The sequence below is a fragment of the Amphiura filiformis genome, chromosome 2 (genome assembly GCF_039555335.1).
Source record: "Amphiura filiformis chromosome 2, Afil_fr2py, whole genome shotgun sequence".
NCBI classification, from domain to species: domain Eukaryota; kingdom Metazoa; phylum Echinodermata; class Ophiuroidea; order Amphilepidida; family Amphiuridae; genus Amphiura; species Amphiura filiformis.
Window position 1 is genome coordinate 97,108,248 of NC_092629.1, and position 27,811 is coordinate 97,136,058.

At 36.5% G+C, this 27,811-nt stretch overlaps 1 protein-coding gene across 1 annotated transcript in view; it reads left to right on the forward strand.

Annotated features, from left to right (window-relative positions):
* Nucleotides 1-25,139, forward strand: part of LOC140145323 (adhesion G protein-coupled receptor L4-like) — a 28,937-nt gene extending 3,798 nt beyond the window's left edge. The window contains exons 2-19 of the mRNA XM_072167084.1: nt 1,319-1,567; nt 5,383-5,529; nt 6,772-6,930; nt 9,251-9,400; nt 10,287-10,403; nt 14,400-14,581; nt 15,401-15,474; nt 16,136-16,247; nt 16,383-16,489; nt 16,897-17,008; nt 17,435-17,588; nt 17,992-18,058; nt 18,595-18,655; nt 19,315-19,409; nt 20,171-20,291; nt 21,112-21,153; nt 21,691-21,750; nt 22,604-25,139. Of these exons, the coding sequence (XP_072023185.1) occupies nt 1,319-1,567; nt 5,383-5,529; nt 6,772-6,930; nt 9,251-9,400; nt 10,287-10,403; nt 14,400-14,581; nt 15,401-15,474; nt 16,136-16,247; nt 16,383-16,489; nt 16,897-17,008; nt 17,435-17,588; nt 17,992-18,058; nt 18,595-18,655; nt 19,315-19,409; nt 20,171-20,291; nt 21,112-21,153; nt 21,691-21,750; nt 22,604-22,660 (2,066 nt within the window). The 3' untranslated portion in view covers nt 22,661-25,139. The remainder of the gene's footprint in view (nt 1-1,318; nt 1,568-5,382; nt 5,530-6,771; nt 6,931-9,250; nt 9,401-10,286; nt 10,404-14,399; nt 14,582-15,400; nt 15,475-16,135; nt 16,248-16,382; nt 16,490-16,896; nt 17,009-17,434; nt 17,589-17,991; nt 18,059-18,594; nt 18,656-19,314; nt 19,410-20,170; nt 20,292-21,111; nt 21,154-21,690; nt 21,751-22,603) is intronic.
* The last annotated feature ends 2,672 nt before the right edge of the window (nt 25,140-27,811 follow it).

Here is a 27,811-nt window from a genome sequence, read left to right on the forward strand (position 1 = left end):
CCACCACCACCCTCCATTCTCCCACCCCGGCATATGGGCCTGGACCCTACATCAAGATTCAAATCACTACAGATCAGTTATTGTAATTGACAGCTGTCATGGCTGCTAGTTGATTTTACTTCCAATATTGGTAATTGTAACGGGACCGAGATGCTGGTGCTGATGTTATGTGGCTAGCAAATGGTTTTAGGGGTGGTTTGGCCAGAGCCAGAATCTGGCGGAGCACTGAGGAGTTGTGATGGACCACTGGAAAGGGGACAGGGTGACGATACCAAGATATTCCTCTATAAATACTGCTTTATTTCTTTATAGTACTTCAACGTAGTTAACATGGTTCATACATAGCTGATAATCATTACTTCTTACCAATATCTTACTCTGCCTTGCTTCCTATAAAATCTTAAGACAATCATCTCACCACAATTTGGGCCTGAATCTCAATTCACTTCATTTTGAATGAAACTTTTACCACTAGCCCAGAATGAAGCCTGGATGGAACTGGACTTCGAGATTTGAATGCAACCTGGTCGAACTAATGAATGCTCATGCTCAAGATATGAGGAATGAATTTGATCCTCGAATTTGGAAGAATGAAACCGGCCGAATGGAATGCCCAATCAAGTTGAATGAATACATTGAAACTCTACAACTTCTCTTGCTCTAGGAATCTAAATTGAAGTTGCAATGGGTTGACTATGTTCCAAAAGTATGAATTTGAAGTTGGATCAAGGAAGGATGAAACTGGAAACCTCCCGTTTCAACCTCGATTTCTCTCTCGTAATGCACAAAAATGTCTTTCCGAAACTCTTCAAAATTTTCCACGATAACAATGCTCAATTACTGGCCAATTGCGCAATCGCCGATATTTTCAGTCGTAAAGTGCGCCATCACGGACTAGGACATCGATTAACGGGTGTCAGACATGATTTGTCTTCTCCCTTTTATGACCATTTGTGACAATTTCGAACCCCCGCTACAGTAATAACAAAACTGTCGACTTGATATTAAAAACTTTAAAATACTAATTTGTTATAATAGGAAATGTGTAATCAGCAGGCAATGTTATCAGTAGATCTCGAAGATAGCATTCAGCATTGGTTAACATTTGAATGGTGATTTTCTATGAATACAAAATATTAATTTTGAACCATAATTTGCACATGAAAGTTAAGATTTGTGCATAATTACCATTATTTGTTATTGTTATCATTATTATTATGCTTATTATTATTATTATTATTATTATTATTATTATTATTATTATTATTATTATTATTATTATTATTTTTATTAATATTATTACATATTATTATTACAGATAGGATACTTTTTGCGGGATCCTACAATGGCCGCATTGTAAGATACAACCTGGTCACTACTGTCCAGGATGAGATATTCAGTACGGCTGACGGATTACGCGACGTCACGCTGCTTGGTGACTATATCATCTTTGTGGAGGGGGACAATGGCATCAAGGCCATACCCAAGAATGGTGGTGCATTAATCCCCCTCAGCATTACTGGATTGCAGGATTGCACCGACTTCAAAAGCATCCACACAATGAATGGTAAGTAAGGAGTATGTCATTAGTGAATCTCACAGTGACTGGTTTGGAGGGTTGTAGTAGCTTTGTCAGCATCCACACAATGAATGGTAAGTACATGTTAGTTATTACTTCAGACATTATACAATGCAGATATAGCCATAATTAAAGGAGTATGTCATTAGTGACTCTCACAGTGACTGGTTTGGAGGGTTGTAGTAGCTTTGTCAGCATCCACACAATGAATGGTAAGTACAAGTTAGTTATTACTTCAGACATTATACAATGCAGATACAGCCGTAATTAAAGGAGTATGTCATTAGTGAATCTCACAGTGACTGGTTTGGAGGGTTGTAGTAGCTTTGTCAGCATCCACACAATGAATGGTAAGTACAAGTTAGTTATTACTTCAGACATTATACAATGCAGATATAGCCATAATTAAAGGAGTATGTCATTAGTGAATCTCACAGTGACAGGTTTGGAGGGTTGTAGTAGCTTTGTCAGCGTCCACACAATGAATGGTAAGTGCAAGTTAGTTATTACTTCAGACATACAATGCAGATATAGCCATAATTAAAGGAGTATGTCAGCTCAGTTTCATTATGTGCTATTTCTACCATAGTTGAATGACCTCATCCCTCACTCCCTATCTATGAAGGTTCCTAGTGTATTATAAATCTGATTGCCAAAATGTGTAAAAAGACCCCATCAAGAATTTATGATTAAGAATACGAATTAACACAGTTTTTACAAAACATCTTTCAGCCTTGACATTTGATACTGTCATTTGACATTTGATACTGTCATTTGATGGAAATAAGTTGTGTTTGTTGCGCCTCGGAAGACGATACTCTGGGCAAGGATCATTGCCACATGATGATATTTTATGAAACTACGTATTTTAGAATCTCAAAAATATCAAACTGTTATTTATCTTATTTTTTTAATTGAATTCCTAAGTGGAAGAAGGGCCCAACTGTTATGAGATATTAAGAAAAACTTCATGGAGTAGGGTCTTATTTCCATGCAAACCATGATTTAAAATTAGTACTTGAAATACTATTTAGAGAGTGGATTTTGGGCCCTTCTTTGTTTTACACACAAGGAACAAGGAAGAACTGGCTGCTGGCAACAAAATGTTTTTTCTTTTTTTTTAATTGTGGAGTTGGGCCCTTCTTTCACTCAGGTATTTAATTGCTAAAATGAAATGTCATAAACACCCAACATTAGGAAAGGACCCTTTTCGGCATATACTGGTGGGTCATTTTATATATCAGTATAGATGAGTTGACTTCTGACCTTCAATGCCTGGCAAAATCATATTTTGTTCAGGGCTTGTGTTTTTAAAACTCCCGCCACATCACAATAAGGCTATTAAACAGTGTAGTAGTTGCGTGGGGTTCACTGAAGCATATCGACATACCAGTCCCTTGCCTTTGTTGATAAACATTGAGGTCAACTCATCTATACAGCAATGGACATTATTCCTGATATGAATCATAGTTGTCTTTCTTAAAAATGGCTTGTATTAAAAAACAATAATTTTTGTATTGATATGAAATTCTTTTGTACACAATTCAACAAGTTGCTACATTTGTACGACAAATAATCTTAGTGGCGTTACTTGTAATTTGTCAATTCTTACCAGAACTTCAGGATATTATATTCTTACTCCGCAAACGGTCATCAGCTATTGCAACAGATAGGCCTATCAGAATCCAAACCTTCCAACATTATGTGTTTGCAATATTTTATTCTAAATTAAATCGGGCAACCTATTCAATGCAGTAATTATTATGTATTGATGTGTATGTTCCGATTTTATTACAAAAGGAATGAAATCAACTTTTGGTCAAAATGGAGGTATTTGTAAAAATTGATAGAAATTAGTTGCAAAGCACACTTACCACATCTTCATAAAACATAATAAAATACTAATTCATTCAATCTTCTTGCACGGATGCGGTTGCTATTGAAGAGCCAATGTCCATGTTTATACCCCTATGAAGAATATAAGATAATGGACATTGGGTAACATTATAATTATTATGGCGCTGATATCAATACCTATTGCGCATTCAATGAAAGCAAATAATTTGTTCTAAGGTTGTGTCCCGTCGAATCCTCTTTCCTAATAGCGAGTACAGAAGACCTTGCAGTCTTATATAATAAGACAATGCAATATACCCAAATGACGCTACAAAAGTGAAGCGCCAAATTTGAACAAAATCATCAGGATCGGTAGTGTAAACTCAGCAAACAAGGTTTGTTGTATCTTGTCCATAAAATGCACTTGTGTACATTTCAGCAAACGCTGCTGCCCTTGTCAACATGTGACTATATTACAAGTGTGATGCAAAAACATGTTCACTTGGGAACTTTAAATGTGAATAAATAACCAGGTCGAACATATTTTAAACGAGGTCTTATGATAATGGTCTACCGTACCAATGTTAGGGAGGGATACAGTTTCAATATATGTGACATGATCAAGGGAAATAGTCGGATGTCGCTAATATTGTTTATGAGATATATTGGCAAAACAGTGTTCAAATTCTGTTATTTTATATTGTTTTTAGACTTTGATAAATTGCTCATAACTTGTTAACCAGATATCCGATTTTGATGGGGTTTGCATCAAAATGTAGCATTTGTAAACTGATGTAAAAACCTTATTCCCCTTGATCATATAGTGAGCAAATAGATAAACTAAACTTAACACATCAAAATATCTAAATGCATGAAACGCAGAATCAGTGCAGACATATGGTGCAATAAACTACCTTTTTGAGTCAAAATTGAAGAAAGAAACAAAAATCAAATTTGTTTAATGTCCTGAGCTATCGATCCTAACAAGATCTTTATCAGTAAAAGAGCAACACACATACATAATTATGTTAATATACCAGACATAGGCAGGAAATGAGATAAAACAGATGAAATGATCAATGAATGAAAGCTGAATAGAAATTAAAATGAATGGTGAATGAGGAGAGAGTGGTTGCTATAACAATGGGTCAGGATGTTGGGTGGCATGTGTGGGATATACATGGTGAATTAGGTAGAATTGAAATATAAAGTGAATAAAGATAATGATCAGGTGGTTCCTACGACACTTGGGCAGGGTGTTGGATCAGACGCGTCTAAAAGTGGGTTTTCTAATTTCTAAAGATTGGTAGCGCATTCATGAGATACTAATTTTTATTGTGTTAATTTCTGTTGTGACGAGCACGCATATATTCAATTCTCTCTCACTTCAATGAACATGGTGAATAGAAATAATGGCCATCGGGGTCGCGTCACTGAAGTCATGAAAAAATTACGTGTTTGTATTGTTCTCAGAAAAAACCCGGGTTTTCTATCTATCGCGCTCCAGCTGAAATACAGCAAGATAATGTAAGATAGTAAAATGTAAACCTGTATTTTAGCTAGAGTATCTCGAGCTATGTTGGATGGCATGTATTGGATAACAGAAAAGTTAATATGATGACATGGTGAATTATGTAGCATAGAAATATGAAATGAATGAAGAGAACGATCAAGTGGTTCCTATAACACTGGGGCAGGGTGAATTGCGAAGAAATATGAAGCGAATGTTTGATCAGATAAAAAGCAATGCCTACAAGGGTATATGAAAGAGAGTGAGGACAAAAAAAGCATGAAAATAAATGAATAATAAATAATGAATAATAAAAATAAATAATGAAAAACAAATAAAGATGAAGCATTGTTCAATCTAGGATTGAAAAAAAACGCCTTGAAAGATGTTGTTGTGAAAGCAGGCAATACTTGTGGTTCATGAACTTGATTGCTTTTATCAACGGTTTTTCATATAGATTCCCAGGCGACGATTGAGGCGGCGACGACGGAGGCGACGACGGGGGTAACGACGGAGGCGACAATAGAGGCAACGACTGGGGCGACGACAGAGGTGACGACGGGGGTGACGACAGGGGCGACAACGACAGATGAAGTTACTACGGGTAGGTGGGGTAAAGGTGTGGGGTGGGGTTTGAGAATGGGTTGGGTAAGGGGTGAGGTGACATGGGGGTGGAGAAGTGTTAGGAGGTGTAACATGTGGGGTAAAGGGTAGGGATTTCGTTTGGGGTAGGAGTGTTGAATGGTGTGGTGGAGTAGTAGGTACGATAGGGTGTGGTGGGTGATGTTGGGGAGGGATGGGTTGTGAGGATATGAGTAGTTTGTGCGAGGGTATTGTGTGGTATGGGTGGTGTGGGGTGCATGGGGTAAGGGGTGGTGCGAGGTTAGGGTGGGATACAGGTTAGGGCATAACCACTGTCTGGTTGTAAGTGGGAGTAAAGATGTGGGGGTGGGAATGGGTTGGGTAAGGGGTGAAGTGACATGGGGGGGGGGAGAAGTGTTAGGAGGTATAATATGTGGGGTAAGGGGTAGGGATTTCGTTTGGGGCTGTGTAAGGGGTAGGAGTGTTGAATGGTGTGGTGGAGTAGTGGGTACGAAAGGGTGTGGTGGGTGATGTTGGAGATGGATGGGTTGTGAGGATATAAGTAGTGTATGCTAGGGTAGTGTGTGGTATGGGCAGTTTAGGGTGCATGGGTTAAGGGGTGGTACGAGGTTAGGGTGGGATAGGGGAGGAAGTTAACCACTGTCTGGTTGTAACATTATTTTATTTAAGCAAAACACCATGGTAATGATAGTTCAAATTCATGTTAGCTGATATATTTGCATTATTAATGATATTATGATTTACATTTTAATTCATCATTCACAAATTATTTATGAATATGGTCGAAATGGAAGGCACTTATTATTTTGATTAAAACATCAATTGTAAACCTGTATTTTAGCTAGAGTATCTCGAGCTATGTTGGATGGCATGTATTGGATAACAGAAAAGTTAATATGATGACATGGTGAATTATGTAGAATAGAAATATGAAATGAATGAAGAGAATGATCAAGTGGTTCCTATAACACTGGGGCAAGGGTGAATTGCGAAGAAATATGAAGCGAATGTTTGATCAGATAAAAAAGCAATGCCTACAAGGGTATATGAAAGAGAGTGAGGACAAAAAAAGCATGAAAATAAATGAATAATAAATAATGAATAATAAAAAATAAATAATGAAAAACAAATAAAGATGAAGCATAGGATTGAAAATAAAACATCTTGAAAGATGTTGTTGTGAAAGCAGGCAATACTTGTGGTTCATGAACTTGATTGCTTTTATCAACGGTTTTTCATATAGATTCCCAGGCGACGATCGAGGCGGCGACGACGGAGGCGACGACGGGGGTAACGACGGAGGCGACAACAGAGGCGACGACGAGGGCGACGACAGAGGTGACGACGGGGGTGACAACAGGGGCGACGACAGGGGCGACAACGACAGATGAAGTTACTACGGGTAGGTGGGGTAAAGGTGTGGGGTGGGGTATGGGAATGGGTTGGGTAAGGGGTGAGGTGACATGGGGGTGGAGAAGTGTTAGGACGTATAATATGTGGGGTAAAGGGTAGGGATTTCGTTTGGGGTAGGAGTGTTGAATGGTGTGGTGGAGTAGTAGGTACGATAGGGTGTGGTGGGTGATGTTGGGGAGGGATGGGTTGTGAGGATATGAGTAGTTTGTGCGAGGGTATTGTGTGGTATGGGTGGTGTGGGGTGCATGGGGTAAGGGGTGGTGCGAGGTTAGGGTGGGATATAGGTTAGGGCATAACCACTGTCAGGTTGTAAGTGGGAGTAAAGATGTGGGGGTGGGAATGGGTTGGGTAAGGGGTGAAGTGACATGGGGGAGAAGTGTTAGGAGGTATAATATGTGGGGTAAGGGGTAGGGATTTCGTTTGGGGCTGTGTAAGGGGTTTAGGAGTGTTGAATGGTGTGGTGGAGTAGTGGGTACGAAAGGGTGTGGTGGGTGATGTTGGAGATGGATGGGTTGTGAGGATATAAGTAGTGTATGCTAGGGTAGTGTGTGGTATGGGCAGTTTAGGGTGCATGGGCTAAGGGGTGGTACGAGGTTAGGGTGGGATAGGGGAGGAAGTTAACCACTGTCTGGTTGTAACATTATTTTATTTAAGCAAAACACCATGATAATGATAGTTCAAATTCATGTTAGCTGATATATTTGCATTATTAATGATATTATGATTTACATTTTAATTCATCATTCACAAATTATTTATGAATATGGTCGAAATGGAAGGCACTTATTATTTTGATTAAAACATCAATTGTAAACCTGTATTTTAGCTAGAGTATCTCGAGCTATGTTGGATGGCATGTATTGGATAACAGAAAAGTTAATATGATGACATGGTGAATTATGTAGAATAGAAATATGAAATGAATGAAGAGAATGATCAAGTGGTTTCTATAACACTGGGGCAGGGTGAATTGCGAAGAAATATGAAGCGAATGTTTGATCAGATAAAAAGCAATGCCTACAAGGGTATATGAAAGAGAGTGAGGACAAAAAAAAACATGAAAATAAATGAATAATAAATAATGAATAATAAAAAATAAATAATGAAAAACAAATAAAGATGAAGCATAGTTCAATCTAGGATTGAAAATAAAACATCTTGAAAGATGTTGTTGTGAAAGCAGGCAATACTTGTGGTTCATGAACTTGATTGCTTTTATCAACGGTTTTTCATATAGATTCCCAGGCGACGATTGAGGCTGCGACGACGGGGGTAACGACGGAGGCGACAACGACAGATGAAGTTACTACGGATAGGTGGGGTAAAGGTGTGGGGTGGGGTTGGGAATGGGTTGGGTAAGGGGTGAGGTGACATGGGGGTGGAGAAGTGTTAGGAGGTGTAATATGTGGGGTAAAGGGTAGGGATTTCGTTTGGGGTAGGAGTGTTGAGTGGTGTGGTGGAGTAGTAGGTACGATAGGGTGTGGTGGGTGATGTTGGGAGGGATGGGTTGTGAGGATATGAGTAGTTTGTGCCAGGGTATTGTGTGGTATGTGTGGTGTGGGGTGCATGGGGTAAGGGGTGGTGCGAGGTTAGGGTGGGCTAGGTTAGGGCATAACCACTGTCTGGTTGTAAGTGGGAGTAAAGATGTGGGGGTGGGAATGGGTTGGGTAAGGGGTGAGGTGACATGGGGGGGTGGAGAAGTGTTAGGAGGTATAATATGTGGGGTAAGGGGTAGGGATTTTGTTTGGGGCTGTGTAAGGGGTAGGAGTGTTGAATGGTGTGGTGGAGTAGTGGGTACGAAAGGGTGTGGTGGGTGATGTTGGAGATGGATGGGTTGTGAGGATATAAGTAGTGTATGCTAGGGTAGTGTGTGGTATGGGTAGTTTAGGGTGCATGGGCTAAGGGGTGGTACGAGGTTAGGGTGGGATAGGGGAGGAAGTTAACCACTGTCCTTGTGGACAAATTATGTTCAGATATGTCAGGCGTAAGCCCTGGTGGAAGTAATCGTGGTTTAGGACGTAGGGTGGGTATAAGGAGTGGGATAAAGGTAGGGATAATATGTGATAAGTAGTGGGTAGGGATGGACTTGATCTATTTAGGCCTACTAGGAGCTACTAGGGAAGACACTCCAGAAAATTAATGATGAAAATAAACTCTTTCATACTCCCAAACAAGATTGGAAATAAATGATGAATGAATGAATGATCGCTGTCGCCCAAAGTTAAAGCTGGTGGTCGTGAAAACATGCGAAACTTGTGGTGGCTGATTTTGTCATTGTTTTATCGCTATCAACAATTTTTCCTATATAGAGCACGAAATCACAACGACACAAAATATGACACCAATGAAGATGGACACTACAACAACAGGTGTGCAATCTATATCAGCCTTTGAGAATGTGGCATCCATATTCCCGTACAATGCGACACCTGGAACAATAACTAATAACAGTGATTTAGGTAAGTCAAATATTTATTTTCTGTCTTTGTAGTTCTAATAATTGTCGTCCATGAATTTGATCATACATTAATTTGTTAAAGATACAAACATATATCATTGGATCTGTATTAATGGAACTGTAAATTGATTTCACAGAAACAGAATTGATCGTTAGTGTCATGCATTAAATGTCCATTCCTCAATAACTATAGAATGATAAGCTATATTTTTAGTCATCTTTGACTGCGTATTAGCAATTTTATTCCTATCCTACAGCCATATTGTAACATTTCCATAAGTTAGATTAGAATAATATTTCTTTTCCGCAAAATATTAACTATCACTGCCAGATATGTCCCATTTCAATTTTGAGCCAAACAACTGAGGTAAAGCAAAGAAAAATGGAATTTCGCCCAATGCGTGTTACTCCACCAGTCGTGCTACGGCAAGGTCCTTTGATGTGTATAATCGTCTTGCAAGCTATGTACGTACTGTGTTATGGACATCGCGTACGTGTTCGACTAATATTTCCATCGTAATAATTTAACGACGGTTCCTGCACTTTATTCAAAATCTCGGATTTTAGCAAAATTACAGCACCTAAATTGAATTTTGCAGGGTATGTTAGTTTAATAAATCGTATAAAAAGTATTTTGACAAATATTGACGGCAAATGTTACAATACGGCTTTGTCAGCTTGCCTACATATTAGCATTTTTATTCCCGCTGTGAAAGGTAGAATTCCGTATTTTTATGTCACGTGATGAGCCTTGCAGCTAGTTTGAGAATAAATGATGACAATTTTTAAAATGTTAAAAAGATGTTTCTCTTGAAATTACCCTTGTTCGTGAGAATAAGTCTTAAATTTGTCTACATCATGTTTCATATTGACATAACCTATTGCAGTATTCTACCTATTTGAACACAAAAACCGTGAAGAAGATTTCCAGTTTGATAGCGAAGGTGATTTGGCGCTTACAATTCCAAAGGAGTTTCTCGCGTCTGGACTTCATAACGGAACCGGTAAGTTATGTTGAACATAAAAGCATTAGGGTAATGTGTGCGACGAGTATGTTTCTTTGTGAGCCTGTTTGTTTTCTTATGAAGCACCATTAAAATCACTTCCAAACACGGCTTGAAATATTATCTAACCACCACGTTTCAATAATCAAGGCTGTCTACCTGGGCTGTCTAGTAGCCCTCCCTCCAGGGATGCAAATTGTGTGGGAGCGGGGAGCACCGCTCCTAGGAAATGACAGTAAAAATTGAGGAAATAATGCCTTGAGAAGAAAAAAAGAGAGGAATCAAAGAGGAAGGGAGAAGAAAAAGAAAAGAGAGGAAGAGGGAAAGAGGAAAGAAGAGGAGGAGGAGGAGGTAGAAGATGGAAACAATCTCAGCAAAAGATAATGATAGGTGAAGCAGTAAAGCTACTGAATGGAAGAGAGGAAGACACTTTTGCAAAATATTGAGGAATTCACATGATTGTGAGGAAAGAGGAATGTGTTTGGTATTAGAATATGGATATGAGTAACAATGCATATTTGAGGAAATTTACAATTAATTATCAGGAGGTATTCAATGTAATTGAACAGGAAAAAAACAAGTTGGGTGAAAGCAGGTGGTAATAGGGCACATATTTGATGAAATTTATTAAGTGAAGGCAATGAGGATTCAGGATTGTATGGAAAAAATAAAGGAATTCAATGTATCCATACTAAAAAATCAGAAGTGCCAGTGAGAAGATGATGACTTGGAAAATTGTAAGGGATTTTAAGAGAACATAAAGTACTGAACAAGTTGTAAAGGATAGTGAAATGGACTCATCAACATTAAGAGGTAAACATAAAAATAGGTGTAACCAAGCATGGTCACAGATATGGAGATACAGGGGTCAGCAAGCACCTATGGACCAAAATGGCCTCATCTCAATGGCATAGATCAATAACCTCAATTAAATACTCATAGTGCAAAATTTGACCTCAAGTTGAAGAGTATGAGTTTTTGTACCCAAATTTTCTAAGGTTATTCAATAAAAGTACAAATGTATGGGCTTAAAGAACTGTGCCCTGATAGATGAACATGTTGTGGATCCTAGTGAAGTGGCTCTGACCAACACGATTTGAGGAAATTAAGGTTAAATACAATTGATTTTCAAGGCTTGATTGCAGAGGGGCGTAAGTTAATAATGGAAACAGCCATGCAGAAAAGAATGAACTCACGCGTACAATAGTGTATCAATCTGAACTAGGGCCACAGACAAACCGCGGCTCGTGAGTCATCCTATGTTGTAGGGATAGGGAAGGGGCGACCATGATACTCCCATATGGGCTGATGGGGGATGATTGTGGGCAGCCGTTTTCGGCAATATTCCTTTGGATTTTCTAAATTTTCAATTTTAAAATTATCCTGGATGATATCTGTCGTGAAATAAATCAATGCTTGTATAGGCTATAATAGGCCTAGTATGCCTATTTATACCCTGATTATGCAATATATAGGCCTACAACAATAACTACAACAACAGTAACAAAACCAACAACCAATATTTTGTTAATCTAATTTGTAAAAATATATTCAAAGGCCGCGCCTATTATTAGACTAGTATAGCCTAAAAATTCCTGAATTATATAATGAAAAAAAAACGGGCAAAAACAATCAATCGCTGCAGTCAGAAAGAAAGAAACGAACAAGAAAAAAAAAAAAGTGAGAGAAAAATAAAATAAAAATAGATGGAATGGACGACATAGGGACTCGAACACGTACCAAAGTTTTCCAGCTCAAAACTATAGTATTATATAGTCGAACGTGAGTCTGGCGCGCTAACCGATTGAGCTATTGAGTGACCTGTGAAATCGATTGATCTCAAACTGACTATTATCGAATAGTGCATACCAGGCTCTTATGATAAACAATCTCATCACCGATGTAAATGTCGGAGGTATCGATGGCGAAAAACCTCGATTTTTGCAAAAGTAGCTTAAATTTGGAGTGAAATTCAAATGGTAAAGGAATCAACATACTTTTGAGAAATAATGTAGGCAGTTAGAAATCAAAATTAACGTTCCACAATCCAGATATCGATAATGTAACATAACAGTGTTTTGTGGTACAAGATTCTCGAAAATTGTTCCCAAAAACGAGCTAATAAAATTTAATCGGTACTGTATTTGGTTCTTCCCCATGGCAACATTATTTCTTTGGTCGATTTGTAGTACAATACAAAAAAGGAGAAAACAACCACTCGGCGTGGTTTTATACGGAGCGAATATTTGAAAAAAACTGCATGGAACGTGTTTTTGATCTTGTGAACATGGTGCGTAAAAATGATTTAAACGAAGGATTTTCAAACGGATTCTAAAAATGTGTATAAACACACAAAAATAATGTTAAGATACATCCATGCACCAACATTTGACTCACTGCGATATTTGATTGCTGAGAAAACGCGGTTTGGGAGAACAACTTTATACGTCTTTTATACGTTTTTTATACGTTTCTTCGTGTAACCTTAAAGGGAAACAAATAGAGAGGGCCAAATCAATCAAACATGATGTGCAAATTTGAGTCCCTATTGATGCCAAATTTGAGGACGTTAAAGCTAAGGGCGTGCTGCAAACAGATGCTAGTGCTAAATAATCAATCTTTGTACCTTTCAAATGATATTGTTAAAGAACACTCTGAAGAAAGACCAAACGCAAAAAAAGAAGTCGGAATTTCTTGATAATGAAAAGTTATCAGAAGGGGCCGGGGAAGGGGGCAGAGTGACAAAAAAAAGAAGAGAAAAGTGCTTCCTCTGGCAATAAATGAAGAGAAAATGTGGCGAAAAAGAAAAGGAAATGAGCCCGTGTCCCAGTAAATCCACACCAATCATTGGCCAAACTAGTATAAAATACCACATTTTTCGCGCCCACTTTCCCAAATAAAGCCCTTTTAGAAAGTTAGAAGATTTTACATGTAGTCTCTTTAAAAAACCACCCTATCATGTAAAGTTACCATTCTCATCTTTCAAAGTGCAGAACAAACCTATTTTATGTCTGGTATGATTGAGGAAATCTTGGGCCTAAAAACCTTGCTCCTGAGGAAGAAAACACAATTTGCACCCCTGCCTCCCTCACTGACATCGGATTTAATGTATACTAAATGTACACATTAATAATACATCCATATCAAAACGATGCACTTGTCGGCTGCTACATGTGTCTCATTTCACATAATAGATAGGATTAAACACCAGACTCATCTCCGCAGTGGAGGTCACTTCAAATCATCCGAAGTCACATGGGTTAGGAATACAGAGAACATTCCTTATACAATTTGATATGAGTCTGATATTTATTCCTAGCTATTATGTGAAATGAGACACATGTAGCAGCCGACAAGTGCATCCTTTTGATATGGATACACACTTATACGAAATGAGTAAAGGATATATCTGACAATGGAAGTGTTTAACATCCTATGTGGCAACCGTACAGATTAGTTGCCTCTAAAATGTCATTTTAAGGGTAGACAAGATATTGTTGGTCGAAGCAGCCAAAAATTCTTTTTTTTATTGTCTAAATCAATATATTAATGAAAACTAACACTTTGATGTTTTGCAAAAGTTCATTCTACAAATCATATACTTTGAAAACCTGCTTAGTTTATTGTTGTTAATGAGTTATGCACATTTTACAAAAGTGTTGTTGTTTCAGCCCTCTTTACAACATAACTCAAGAACCACAGGACCTATAAAAGCATTTCTGTGATATTTGAATTCTTTTACACGCTCACAAGAAAATGAGCAGTGCAATTTTTGCCGAAACTCGCTACCATTCGCAAGATGTTGTGAACTACCAAATCGCAACACTTTAAAATAGTGTATTACCTTCATGGATTGACTAAGTGTCTTAATATTGATGTAATTACTATATTTTTCATACTTGGCATGGTACTACAGTGCATCATTTAACAGTTCTCAATTGTCAATGAATAAAAGACACACAATAACATTAATTAATGAATACATTTTTGTGACAGGTTATCTCACAGTCGTCATTTGGAAAACCCCAAATGATGATACTGAATACTGGGGTGATGATTCGGATAAAGTATACCATCTGCCAGGAAGTACAGTGGTTTCAATAAACCTATTCAGCATAAATGGCACTTTGAGGAAGCATGAGGATGAGTATAAATGGAATATTACGTTCCTGATAAAGGTAAAATATATGGAATATATTAATACAAAACCCACCCAAATCCACCCAAGTCCATACTTTGGCCAAATTGAGTTAAGCATGGGAAATTGTTGCTATAAAATACATAGGCCTATCATATGTATAAAAGTTGAACCCAAATCCACCCTCTACGTGCGTCTCAAGCATGTGAAATCCAACGCCGCCCTATACCATGCATGTATGATACACATTTTTTTTTTAGTTTTCTTAAAATCACTTTTTTAAAAGCAACTCAACATCTAATACAGGTTTACGCAAGTATGGTATAATTATTATAGTGAGAGGGTTTGTTAATTAACACAGAAGGTTGCGCACCTTTTAAAAATCAAGACTTTGTAAATTCCCTTTTTATCTTAAATTATCATGTACAATTGAATCAAAATGGGAACAAAATCAATTAATAAAAAACGAGGTGGAGCCAAGATTTGCCAATCATATTTCACATTGGAAGTTACTCTACCGGTAGATATTAATGTATCCGTAGTAAACGCGCATACGATTTACTTTTCAGAGCATTGCCAAAAATAGTAAAAAAATAGTAATAAATTAAGCTAGATGAAATATACATTATACGTTACCTTTCCAGTCGTTTTGTTAACAAAAAATACACATCGCTTACATCACGTGTGAAACTACACAGCATCATTATTTGAAGAAAAAACATGAATATGCGATTAATAATAGTCAATTTGTTATGTCGTGTTTGTATCTTAATTCAATTTCAACCAGTATTAAATAATTTAATAATATTATAATTTATAGGTTGGCACTAATGAGCTAATTAATATATTTGATTGACAGCCACCTATGAGTAACAATTCAAACCAAGCAAAGTATATCAATCGCTTTTGTGGATATTGGGATGTCAGAAACAAGTAAGTCAATTGTCAAAAAAAGTCAAGAGGCACGTGTGGAGTTTACTATAATCATAGTGGAAACAGGACGGTTCGCACCCTTTCAATTTCGGACCCGTGCACTTTCGCCCCCTTTCAATTTCGGACCCGTGCACTTTCGCCCCCTTTTTAAACCGCGGGTAATGTGCTGCTGTTGATTGATGATGCACGATCGATCGCTTCAACTCCCGGCGGTACAGTGGGGTGTTGTATGTGTACATAGTATTGGTTGACTGTTTAGTGTCTGTGTTTGCAGTACCGGTACTACTGAGTCCAGCGTGTACAAAAGCAAATATGTTTACCCGGGATGTTGATGGACTCTCCGGTTCGATTGAATTTATTAGGTCTATATTATTACATATTAAATGTGCTTCGACTGAAGATTGGTATTCGTTATGTTTTTGATTTGTTATTTTTATAACTGTGAAATCGGAATATGCCATTTTGTATTGATGTTTTGGCAATTCCTGCAGTTATTTCTATTTGCAAAATCCTCTCCTTAAAGATTTTCTCATCAAATTTTGGCCCACATTGACTCTTTCGATGTAAAATCATTTACCGAATTGAAGACCCATGTATTCTATCTAAATTTTCATACTAATTGATATTTAATATGTTTTATTATGTGTCCCATACAATGCAGCCGTTGGTCGCGTGAAGGTTCCTTTACTTATGAGGACGATAGAAATGAGACGCATCAAACCTGTGGATTCAACCACCTTACATCTTTCGCCGTCCTTTTTGAGTTTTCAAAGGTAATGTTACGCTGTTGCAAAATATATATTTAATGGGAATGAAATATCACTTAGATAAAAACTTGTATTTTAACAATATTGAAACAATACAGATTTTAACATTACCTTAATTGCTACGTTTTCTCCGCAATATAGGATGATACCCAAGTTTATTCACACGTGATTGAGAAAGTAGTCGCTACTGGAATCGTCATTTCCATTATATCATTGATATTTGGATTGGTCGTCTGCGTAATATTGTGGTAAGTGGATATTTTAAGATAAAATATATAATATTAATAAAACAAAAACAATAAACAAAACAAACAAACCTGATTAATACCATTTTTTTTTTCCTTTTTTTTGTAAATAGGAAGCAAGGGCGACAAGATCCCTATAGCATATTTGTATGTTTTTTCCCAATTCGTTTCAATATTTAGTATCAGTATTTAATTGTCATTATCATTATTGATCATTATTATTATTATCATTATTATTATTATTATTATTATTGTTGTTGTTGTTGTTGTTGTTGTTGTTGTTGTTGTTGTTGTTGTTGTTGTCATTGTTGTTGTTGTTGTAGTTGTTATTGTGAAAAAGTCATCCCTCTGCATTATTGTCATGTGACACATTCATGGAATGTCATTTTCTCCATTTTGTACTTCACTAGGAATAAAACAAGTTTAGACAAAGAGAAGATATTGGTGCATGCCAACCTGATGCTTGCCATGGCAGTCGCCTATATTGTGACCTTTGGAAGTAAATGGGCATCATCAAATCAGGTATTTTAAGATGAATAGCTAATTTTCATTAACTTGTCATGAGAAATAGTTACGAAGAACAAAAGTAAAACGAGTAAACCTTACCCTCCAACTTTAATCGTTCACCCAATCGCTGGCTAAGGTGGTATAAATACCAGTAAACATTACCCTCCAACTTAAATCATCTACCCTAATGCCGACTAAGGTGGTGATTTTTGTTCACTGGAATATGTTCACTAAGAATGAGCCATGCGAGTACAATTATTGTATTTACATAAATATGAGTCTAATTTTCGTCATAAACGAAGCTTGGGTGGTATTTTATATTTTCCCACCTCTCTGCTTTAATACATTATACTTTGTTTTATAATTGTGCAGGGCAGGTATTAAAGATATATAAGTAAATGAATTGTTTAATGTTACTCCGTTGTTGTTGTTCTTCGTCAGATCGCCTGTCACACAGTAACCATCTTGCGGTATAACATGCTCATGACAGTGTTTTGCTGCATGCTTGTCGAGGCTTTACATCTATACCGTATGATAGTACTAGTTTTCGGCATTGAGAGAAATTTTAGAGTTGTTTACATCGTTATTGGCTGGGGTAAGGGTGAACATTAAAACAAAAAGTTAAAATTATCGAATCTCTGTAACATATTTTAAGATAAGAAATCCTGAGAGAAAAAGATCCAAAATAGAATAGACGTGTAATTCATGGATTGGGAAGATTTTGTTGTAACAACCAAAAACGATTTATTTCTTCTTTAACCGGGGACATGCAATCAGTGACCAGCACTGTTCTCCCTTGCTGCCCAAGAAACGAACATAAACAAATAGACAATAAACAAAATAATCTTATCTGCAATTTCTGCTGCTGGACTCGATATTAACTCTCCATTTACTTGTATAGTATAAAATCCATGGAGTGTATCGGTGTTTAATTTAAGTATCTCCATTAAAGTAGTAGCCGTACAAGTAACTTTACATTATATAATTTATCTCAACAGGATCACCTATGTTAATGACCGCCATTACAGCTGCAATTGGTAGAGAACATTTATACGATCCAGAAAGGTACAGTTTACAAAATGCTGTGTTAATATTTTATGGCTAATAATTGTATAATGTTTTAACTTTCATCACATTAATTTAAGGACATGTTCCAATAGCAATTTCTACAATGTTTGAAAGAATGTGGTAATGCACATGTGTGTCTTGATGCAAGAAAAAAAATCGCTTAAACATTTTGTTCTCGGACCAAATAATTGAGACAATTCATCAATAACGCCTGCGCGCTTCCACTCACGATTCAGTCCAAGTCCGATCGAACAGCGCCAGTTCTAATCCATTCTATCTGATGTTGATGATTGTTGACAGAATTTCACCATTACGAATATTCTATGTATATTATAGTTGGAAGACAGTTCTAAACTTGTCCGACGGCGAACCCGCTAAAAACCCACTAATAGTTGGAAGAGTTAAATAAGTTTGTAATATTATGAAATTAATATTGGCGCTTTAAATTTTTGACAGTAAACGATGGTTGGGATATGTCTTTGTAATTATTTATACCGTACGTAAAACTACCGTATATACATTGTTTCCATTAGGTGCTGGTTGACAGGACATTTTGTTTGGGCCTTCATCGCCCCTGTAATCGCTATTCTGACAGTATGTATGTAAATCAGCATTTTTAAGATGGTTACTAACTTACTACAGAGCACAACATAATAAGGGACACACACCATAAAAAACCCAGACTGCTGGCCAACTTCGAATAAACATAAAGAATTATTATTATTACTATTGCTATTAGTATTATCATTATTATTATCATTGTTATCATCATTATTATTCAACCCCTACTAAAATACATAATGTGCATAATTTTCCATGTGAGCAAAATGTATGTGTTGTGCATTTTAAGACTTTTTTCTGCCTGATATACCTCCCCAAACCATCCTCATACATCAGTGTTAGACTCACCAAATCAACAGCTTCGACATTCTATGGTGTTAAAACATTCTATGGTGTAAAATATTAAATTCCTCCGTTTTTTTACGTTATTTATTTTTAAAATTAAAATTGGACATAAATCATAAGCACGATTTTACTGAGGAAGTTTTCGACCTTGTCACTACTGCTTCCTCGGTTTTCGGGGGATCATCACTATCTGTATAACATACTAGAAGTGTGTGCATATCTATTCCGCACGATACAAACATTTAAAGATGTGTCTTCAAATGCACAATGTGCATTTTTTGAGAGAATATGTATCATTATTGGTGATAATATTTCATCATCATTATTATTTTTGTTTCTATTATTAGATAAATCTAGTAATCCTAGTGGTCATAATACACAAAACATTGGGAGTGGCAGATATCCAAGAACAGGATAAAATTCATTCCATCCATATGATCAGGTAGGTGTGACCTGTAACATAATTTATATGAAACTTTTTTAAGGTAACTTGTGTAAAATATTTTACCTGATATGTGAACCAGAACCATTATAGATGGATCATATAACCCCATTACACACACTTAGCTCTATCATATTCATATACAAGACATAAAATTTGAAGCAGTCGGATTCTTAAAAGATACCATAAAGTACCAGAATTTAGTCCTGATTATCAGGGACACACATTTGTTTCAGATGGACATTTTATTGTGAAAGGACCCATATTTCATTGTACAAGCAATACATAAAAAAAAAGTCCGGGGGTGACGATTAGAAATGGACGGCAATATTGAAAACTCGAATTGTCATAAATTCACATACAATGCTTCCTGAGTGAGTACAAACATAAGTAAATACATTTCATTCGGAGGCTATAGCAAAAAAAATGTCCTATACCTTAATGCTTATGGCACAAAGGTTGACAGTATGTGTAGCTCAGAGTATTCGCCGGACAAGCAAAATGTCTGGTCCTAGGTATGGGGCTCAAATCCCCATGCAGTGCAGGTATGCTCGGAGTTTTTTTATATGGTTTATATGCCTATGCATGTGATGTTTCCAATGTGATTTCATGTTTAATTGTGCAAGTCTGCGTGGTTCTTTCCCCTGTATACCTAAAAGTCACAAAACAGTATTATTGTACAAAGAGAAATTCCAGTTAATGTCAAAAAAATTGTTTCACCCATCAGCCAATGTATTTTTCTTTTCTCTTTTCTCTTCAAGAATTGGACTGCAAAGTACAGCCTTGTTACTTCCAATGGTTGGAGTAGCTTGGCTGATTGGGCTCTTTGGCAACTTAAGCATAAACGTCACATACGTTTTTGATATACTTAGTTCCTTGCAGGTAAGTGTGGACATTTATACATGTATCTATAGCATTGAGATCAAAGGGGAAACTCCATAAGCCATCCTCTAACTTTCAAAAAGAAAGAGTGTTATATGCTTAACTGATAGAAAATCAAAAGGAAGCCTCATTTATTTTTACCGATACATGTATAATTAAGAAGCATAATGCGTACCAAACAGGAGACGGTCGAGGTTGCCCCTTTTTTTTCTACGACATTAACATTTTGGTAAACACTGCCTGCTTAAATATGTGATTATTTCTCTCTTGAACCAAAGGCTGGTGGTAAAATTGTTCAGTTTGATTTGTTGGAATTAGGCAAACCGGATAGGCTTGTGTGCTTACCTTGTTCCACTTGTTTCAGCATTATAGACTTAGCCTAATAGCTACTAATCTCAACAGGACCCATGTGTGTGCAGAGCGGCCGTTCAAGGACAGTAAATTCTTTGAAATCTTACAAAGAAAACCAATGCGCATGTATACATTGTATAGTTGTATGTGTCGGGCATGACGCAATCAGTCTAAGTCATATATACCCAGGAAATCGCTGGCCGGGCCAGCCAAACCCTCTTGGCTACAAGTCAGTGATCTTGTGCGTGGCACCCGAGGGGTCTGAAGGTTCGAATCCCGGGGGTGCCAAGTAAAAAAATTATTCACCTTCTCGCCTTTTTCGTTCCTCTTTTCCTTTCCGATAGCCAAAAACAATGTTAGCATTAGGGTTAATACTCTGATCTATTACATAGGTTTTATCCCTTAGCTTTTTATGTCTGCCTCATAACACGTTCACCCATTATTTTGTCAATATTTATTTCCAATGCAGGGGATCTATTTGGTTTTCATCACCTGCTATGTTAACTCGGAGGTAAGTACATATAGCCCGTAAAATATTCTTAAGTCACAAGGCGAATTTTCTAAGAGAAAACAATCAAAAAGTATTGTAAGCTGCGGAAAAAGGTATAAGAATTGCATTTTCTTATCAAATCCTCTTTCGAACAAACTCGCAAACATTCAAGCAGCATTTGATTTAAACTTCATTTTAGCTAAGAAACATTTATGATTGAGGATTTATAATTATTACATGCTACTTTTAATTCAATTATAAATCTGTGATTTTATTATAAACATGAACAAAAATAGTAACACGGACGGGTTATTTCAAAGAAAGAAAGAAAAAAAAGGAAGGAAGAAACAATCAAGAAGAAAGAATATATCAAATATATTAATATTTTTCACACTATTTAAGTATGCACAATAAGTAATTGTTAAATACATATTAGCCAGTATTATTTTAGTTTTTTTGTTCATCCTAATGTTTATAATGGAGACATAATTCACGTTGTCTTAGGTGCTATATACAAGACCTAAACAATAATTCATTGACTTTTATTATTACTTTCAGGTTCGTGATGCATTGAAGAGAGAATGGAGTCGAAGAAATGGGCAGGTCAACAATATAAATGTAAGCCACAATCCCACACTATACTAAATTAGTAAAGGTATTAAAAAGTGTAACATTCGTTGCTTATGAAATGTTGAAAAGTACTTTGGTAGTTAAGTCAAAGTTAACACCTAGTGGGCAGAGCTTCAAATCCTATAGAATCTCTATTAGAGGCAAAACATTTTCTAACGATAATGTAAGAATTTACAAGCTCAGTCCACTAACTAAAAATGTATACCAGTATACCAGACAGATGTAGGTATTTCATTGTTCGTGCTACTTATCAAACACAGGGCCTGGTTGGAACCGTTTTATGCTGATTCGAGCATACCATGGGTAAAGATAATAAATAATATAAATGATAATAATAATAATATACCACCTATTAAAGCAACATTCTTTGGAATAGGGTTTCATTTTCTTTGAAGGGGACCGGAAATATGTTGTATTTGTACACCAAAATTATGGTCCTAGAATTAATCAGTGATCGTAATTATGTTAAAATTATTTGTCAAAATTGCAGTCAAATGAGAAATGTCATGAATATTGAGGGTTTGGTGCAAGAAGGACTTACATGCAATAGCTGCCAGGTGTCATATGTTTAGATTATGTACAATATAGAATGCAGAAATTGTCATATGTCTATAGGGCAGCTATTGCAGGTAGAATCTTTTGGAACTAATCCCTCGGTATAATAACACATTTCTTCGTGGGTTTTTTGAAATAATTTTATCCAGTTGTAAAATGCATTATAGGCACCAAAGTAACATGCTACACCTGAAATTTCTTCTTGAATATTATGAAATGTGTCGGATTTAAAGAAAAACTATTGCTATTAATGACAACCTTGTTATATTTCTCTTCTATTTTGAAGCTTCGAGTGATACAGGTCCGACCAGCAGCTAACGCTATAGACACGACAGGTAATTAACTTTACAAGTACATGAATGTAACACGAAGAAGGGAATTGAGCTAATATTGATAAGTTGCATATATAACTTGGTAACACAAACTTCACTTTGCATGTGGTTTGCATCAAACGCAGCAGGTTTAAAGCGTTAAAACTGGTATAAAAATAAATAATATTTTCGACATAAGCACCATTTCTCATGATCATGTTGCAAATGAGATTACTATGCAATTTATAGATTATAAACTTAAACAATCGAAGTTTTTTTGTGATTCTGTACATAATTCATATTAGTTGTCCTTTGATAAAAGCATGTGAATATATTGAATTTAAACCCGAAGACTCTAGGCTTGCATGCAGCAGGTAACCAAATGGGGTCGTCGTTTTTGACTGGCCTGCACAATAAGCCAATAACAAAATTGTAGCATAAGAAATGTACATAGAATAACTGTAAAGATATTCACATTTTAGCGCTGCTACGTAGTCTTTATTAAAAATAGCATAAATGTTCAAAACTGTGTAAATATACGCATAATTATCTGTATATGAATTGTATAAAACCCTTTATAAAGGGTACAATATAGTGCACAGTATAAATACGGTACCAAATACTGTACAAGTCTATATTGGCAAAATGTGTCTAAATATCACGAAATTAAACAGGTTTAAGCCCTATTCTGTTATTGTTAGGTCAAGGCATTGATGCCTGAAATTGGTTTTGGAGACAACAGTGTCATCGCAGAAAGTGAAAATGCAAATTTAACATTTTCAACATGTCTGCACAGAAAATCATATTGTTTTCCACACAACACTTGTTTTAAGGCATTACGTGACCCTGGTTTTAGAAAACTTGAGATATGATTAAAAACAACAGTCACTGTCATCGAAGAACATAAAATATTATCCAAGATGATATAATTGTTTTTCTTTCATATCTTGAATACTTATTTCAGTTTCGTTATAGTTAGTATAATAATCCAATCGTAAGTATTTGGTACCGTTTTTATCTTGAGCCCTGTATCCGAACATAATGATTATGTACAATACTACCATCAATAGTATTTTGTGGATCATGAATATATCACTCCTATGACTATGAGCATCTATGTTTGACCAACAAAATACTTTTGTTCAGGGGAAAAATATAATGTAAACATATTGCCCATGTTGGTGTGCACATAAAAACCTGACAAATACAAATTAATAGAAACATAGAGAGTGCTATTGTATTACAGAATGACTGTATTGAAATAGATTGTGTTGTTGTGATATAAAGATGTGGGAAGTACAATTATTGTACATATTAAAGTAGTGTATATATGTAATATATATAAAACATATTTAAAAAATTTAAAGTTAGACCTTCCGGAACAGAAGTCTTCTGTTCCCGAAGGTCTAACTTTGAATTTCTATACGCACCCCCTTCTTGGGATTGCGCACTCTATTCAAAAGGTAGTCTCACTATGAACAAAATGTTGTATAAATTATTTATATGTATAAAAACCAAGAGCTTGTATATAAAACAAATTTATCAAATATAGTTTTATATAAAAGAATACTATAATGTAATGTAGATATACCATGATATATGTGAATGTTTCTAAAAAAATCCAAAATTACATATACATAATATGAGTATAAATGGGGCAAAGTAAAGATCAGAACTTGATTTTTAACTTTAAACATAGTTTTATTATTGACATTACATTTTCGCTTAATAACATAAAACAAGCAAAAAAATGTATTTTATTTTATTCTTATTCAACCTGGGTAAACCTTTCAATGCACTAGCACTTTTCTGTCAAGGTGCCCAGAAGGAAGAAAACATAATAAATTAATATAAAGGGGAAAATAGACATTAATGCTATAACAGAACTGGTAGGTGGTCTTGTATTATAGAGGATGACCATCGAGCTATGTGAAACATTTTGAATTGTTACAAAGTACCAGTGGCAGAAATAGCCAGGTAGCTTTTATTGTAATTGTTTCTTGTAAAATCTTTATTAAGGGCTTAATAACGTCAATGACAAGCAGGCTGGCTATCATATGCATCGAGATATGTGTGATTCATGAACTATAATATAACCAGTCCTATTTGGACCAATTCTAGTGACACTTGAAGTATATTGCCTTAGTAGTGAGGGAGAGAGATCTTTATTAAGGGCTTAATAACATCAATGACAAGCAGGCTGGCTATCATATGCATCGAGATATGTGTGATTCATTAACTATAATATAACCAGTCCTATTATTTGGACCAATTCTAGTGACACTTCAAGCATATTGCCTTAGTTAGGATTATGCAGTATGATCAGTAGAGGGACATGAAAGCGAGCACAAGAGCCATGTTATAATTATTAATAAGTAAAAAGCTAATACATATTTACACTATTTACTCATTAATTTTAATTGGGTCTGAAACTCAGACACCACATTATACTCGTGCAAAATGATACCTAAAATTTTAAGGATGAAACATAAACACCTCCCAACAAATGATTACCCCGCCCTTAATGACCATTAGGCCGTATAAAATTAATTTTTTGGTTCTCGTCCAGAGGATTTTCATGAATTGATGAGGAGGGAGTTGTTGTTTTTTTCAGTGTAAAATCAGCATTGTCTGTAGTTTTCGGTCTTTTCCAACAGTGCTCGAGGAAACGATGAGGCACTTTTTTTTCAAATGTGAGATTCTGAGGTATAAACCCCCTAGAGTACCACAAAAAGACTTGGAAGTGGTCCTTGTTCTATAATAAACTTATTTATATGTATGAAAAATTCATAAATCATTCCAAAGTCTAAAATAATTGAAAAATCTATAAAAAAAAAAATCTGACAAATCCCAGAAATTGACGAGGGAGAGGACGAGAACCAAAACATTAATTTTATACGGCCTTAGTTTGGGAACGCAATCAAAGCAGAATTTATTTCTGCGCATTATGACACATCATTTGTTGCAGTGGTCCCAATATTGATGCTGCAGCGTACATTTATATGAACGTAACATAAGATTTGAAAATTGCAGCACAATCCTCTGGCCTTGTATTCAGTATCCAGTGGCGTATCCAGAAGGCCCTTACCTGGTGGGATGAGATTTTTCCGCCCTGAAGAAAGGATACAGGATGACACCCTACCCCCCCCCCCACACACACACACACCCCCACCTACACACCATCCCCAATCAGTGGCGGATGCCGAGCGAGCAGTCAGATGGGCCAATTTGAGAAACATTTTGAACTTAAACAGATGCGAAAAGGTGCACTTGTTTATCCATACGGAGGGCTTTTGGTACTATTATTGTGTAAAGTTGTAGTACGGTGCGAAAATGAAGGCCCAATTGAAGCCATTCGAGGACCATTATTCACTTTTATCTGTTTATTATATTCCTTGTTATTAAATTAAAGTGTACTGGTGTAAAGCGAAAACATGCACTTCTTTATCCATACGGATACAGTAATATCATTGCTTACATGGGTGATTTGATATTGTGTTCCCCTATCCCAACATGTGGAGGGGACATATGTCCCCTGTCCCCCGGGATTGACGCCCATCTATAAATTTAGACTTACGCCTCTCGGAAAGGGCTTCAAATCCATATGGATAAAGAAGTGCACGTTTTCGCATCTCTTTTTGAATACCCGTACACTTTGTATGTGCCGCCCACATGTCGCACTACTTTTTTTTTTCTCCCCCATCCCTCAATTTTACTTCTGATAGCTCCTGTTACAAGCCACCCTCCATGTATGTGCTTCCTCACTACTCGCCCTCCTTGTATAGGAAACACTGTAGGCATATTATAGTTATCACTTCTGTTGTATTTTTCACCCCTCTTTTCTCCTGACTACTACAAGGTTTTCTCTCTTCGTCCTACTTTTTTGTATGTGCCGCCCCACAAGTCACAGGCTTCTTCTATGTGCCGCCCACAGGTCACCCTCCTTGTATGTGTCACCCTGTACGCTCATAGTTATAAAGCATGATATACTTTTCCATGTGCCGCCTATTATGGGTGACTGACACACATTTTTTTCACAAGCCCTCCTGGTATGTTGCACCCCACAAGCCACCCTTATTGTATGTACTACCCTGTAGGCCTATAGTTCCCGCTATCTTCCCTATTTTGCCTGATGACATGCCACCCTACTTAAATGTTGATGAAGATCGTAATTTTCTTCCTTTTTCTCTTTCCTCCTTTCCTTTTTCTTTCTTTTTTTCTTCTTTCTCTTCTCTTCTCTTCTCTTCTCTTCTCTTCTCTTCTCTTCTCTTCTCTTCTCTTCTCTACTATTCTCTTCTCTACTATTCTCTTATATTCTCTTCTCTTCTCTTCTCTTCTCTCCTCTCCTCTCCTCTCCTCTTCTCTTCTCTTCTCTTCTCTTCTCTTCTCTTCTCTTCTCTTCTCTTCTCTTCTCTTCTCTTCTCTTCTTCTCTTCTCTACTATTCTCTTATATTCTCTTCTCTTCTCTTCTCTTCTCTTCTCTCTCTTCTCTCTCTTCTCTTCTCTCTCTTCTCTTCTCTCTTCTCTCTTCTCTTCTCTTCTCTTCTTTCTCTTCTCTTCTCTTCTTTCTCTTCTCTTCTCTTCTCTTCTCTTCTCTTCTCTTCTCTTCTCGTCTCTTCTCTTCTCTTCTCTTCTCTTCTCTTCTCTTCTCTTCTCTTCTCTTCTCTTCTCTTCTCTCCTCTCCTCTCTCTTCTCTTCTCTTCTCTTCTCTTCTCCTCCTTCTCCTTTCTCTTCTCTCCTTTCTCCTTTCTCCTCTACTCTCTCTTTTCGCCGCCGTTTTTTTTAGCCCGGGTGACCCAAAGCCATCCCCAGAATACGCGCATGGTATACATTTAAGGGAATCCTTTTTAGCTCTCATTGGTTTATCCTTTTTGTTTTATGTATTTGGAGGATCAAAACATGTGATAATCAATAACAATCGTCATTATTCGCATCAGTGATCATTATTCACGTAATGTCAAATTGAAACATGAAGATTTCAATATTTTTCTGACCTACAAGGTCCTAAATGGCCTGCAATTACAACTTTTCCTTTCAGTGGTAAAGCTAGATTTAACATTTCCTGATTGGGAGGTGTTACCAACAGATGAAACCCCTTTGTCTTTCACTTTTGTGTCGCTCTTGGTCCCAGAGAACATTGAACTTTTCATGTTTTAATGTTAAATAAACAATGACCACTGATG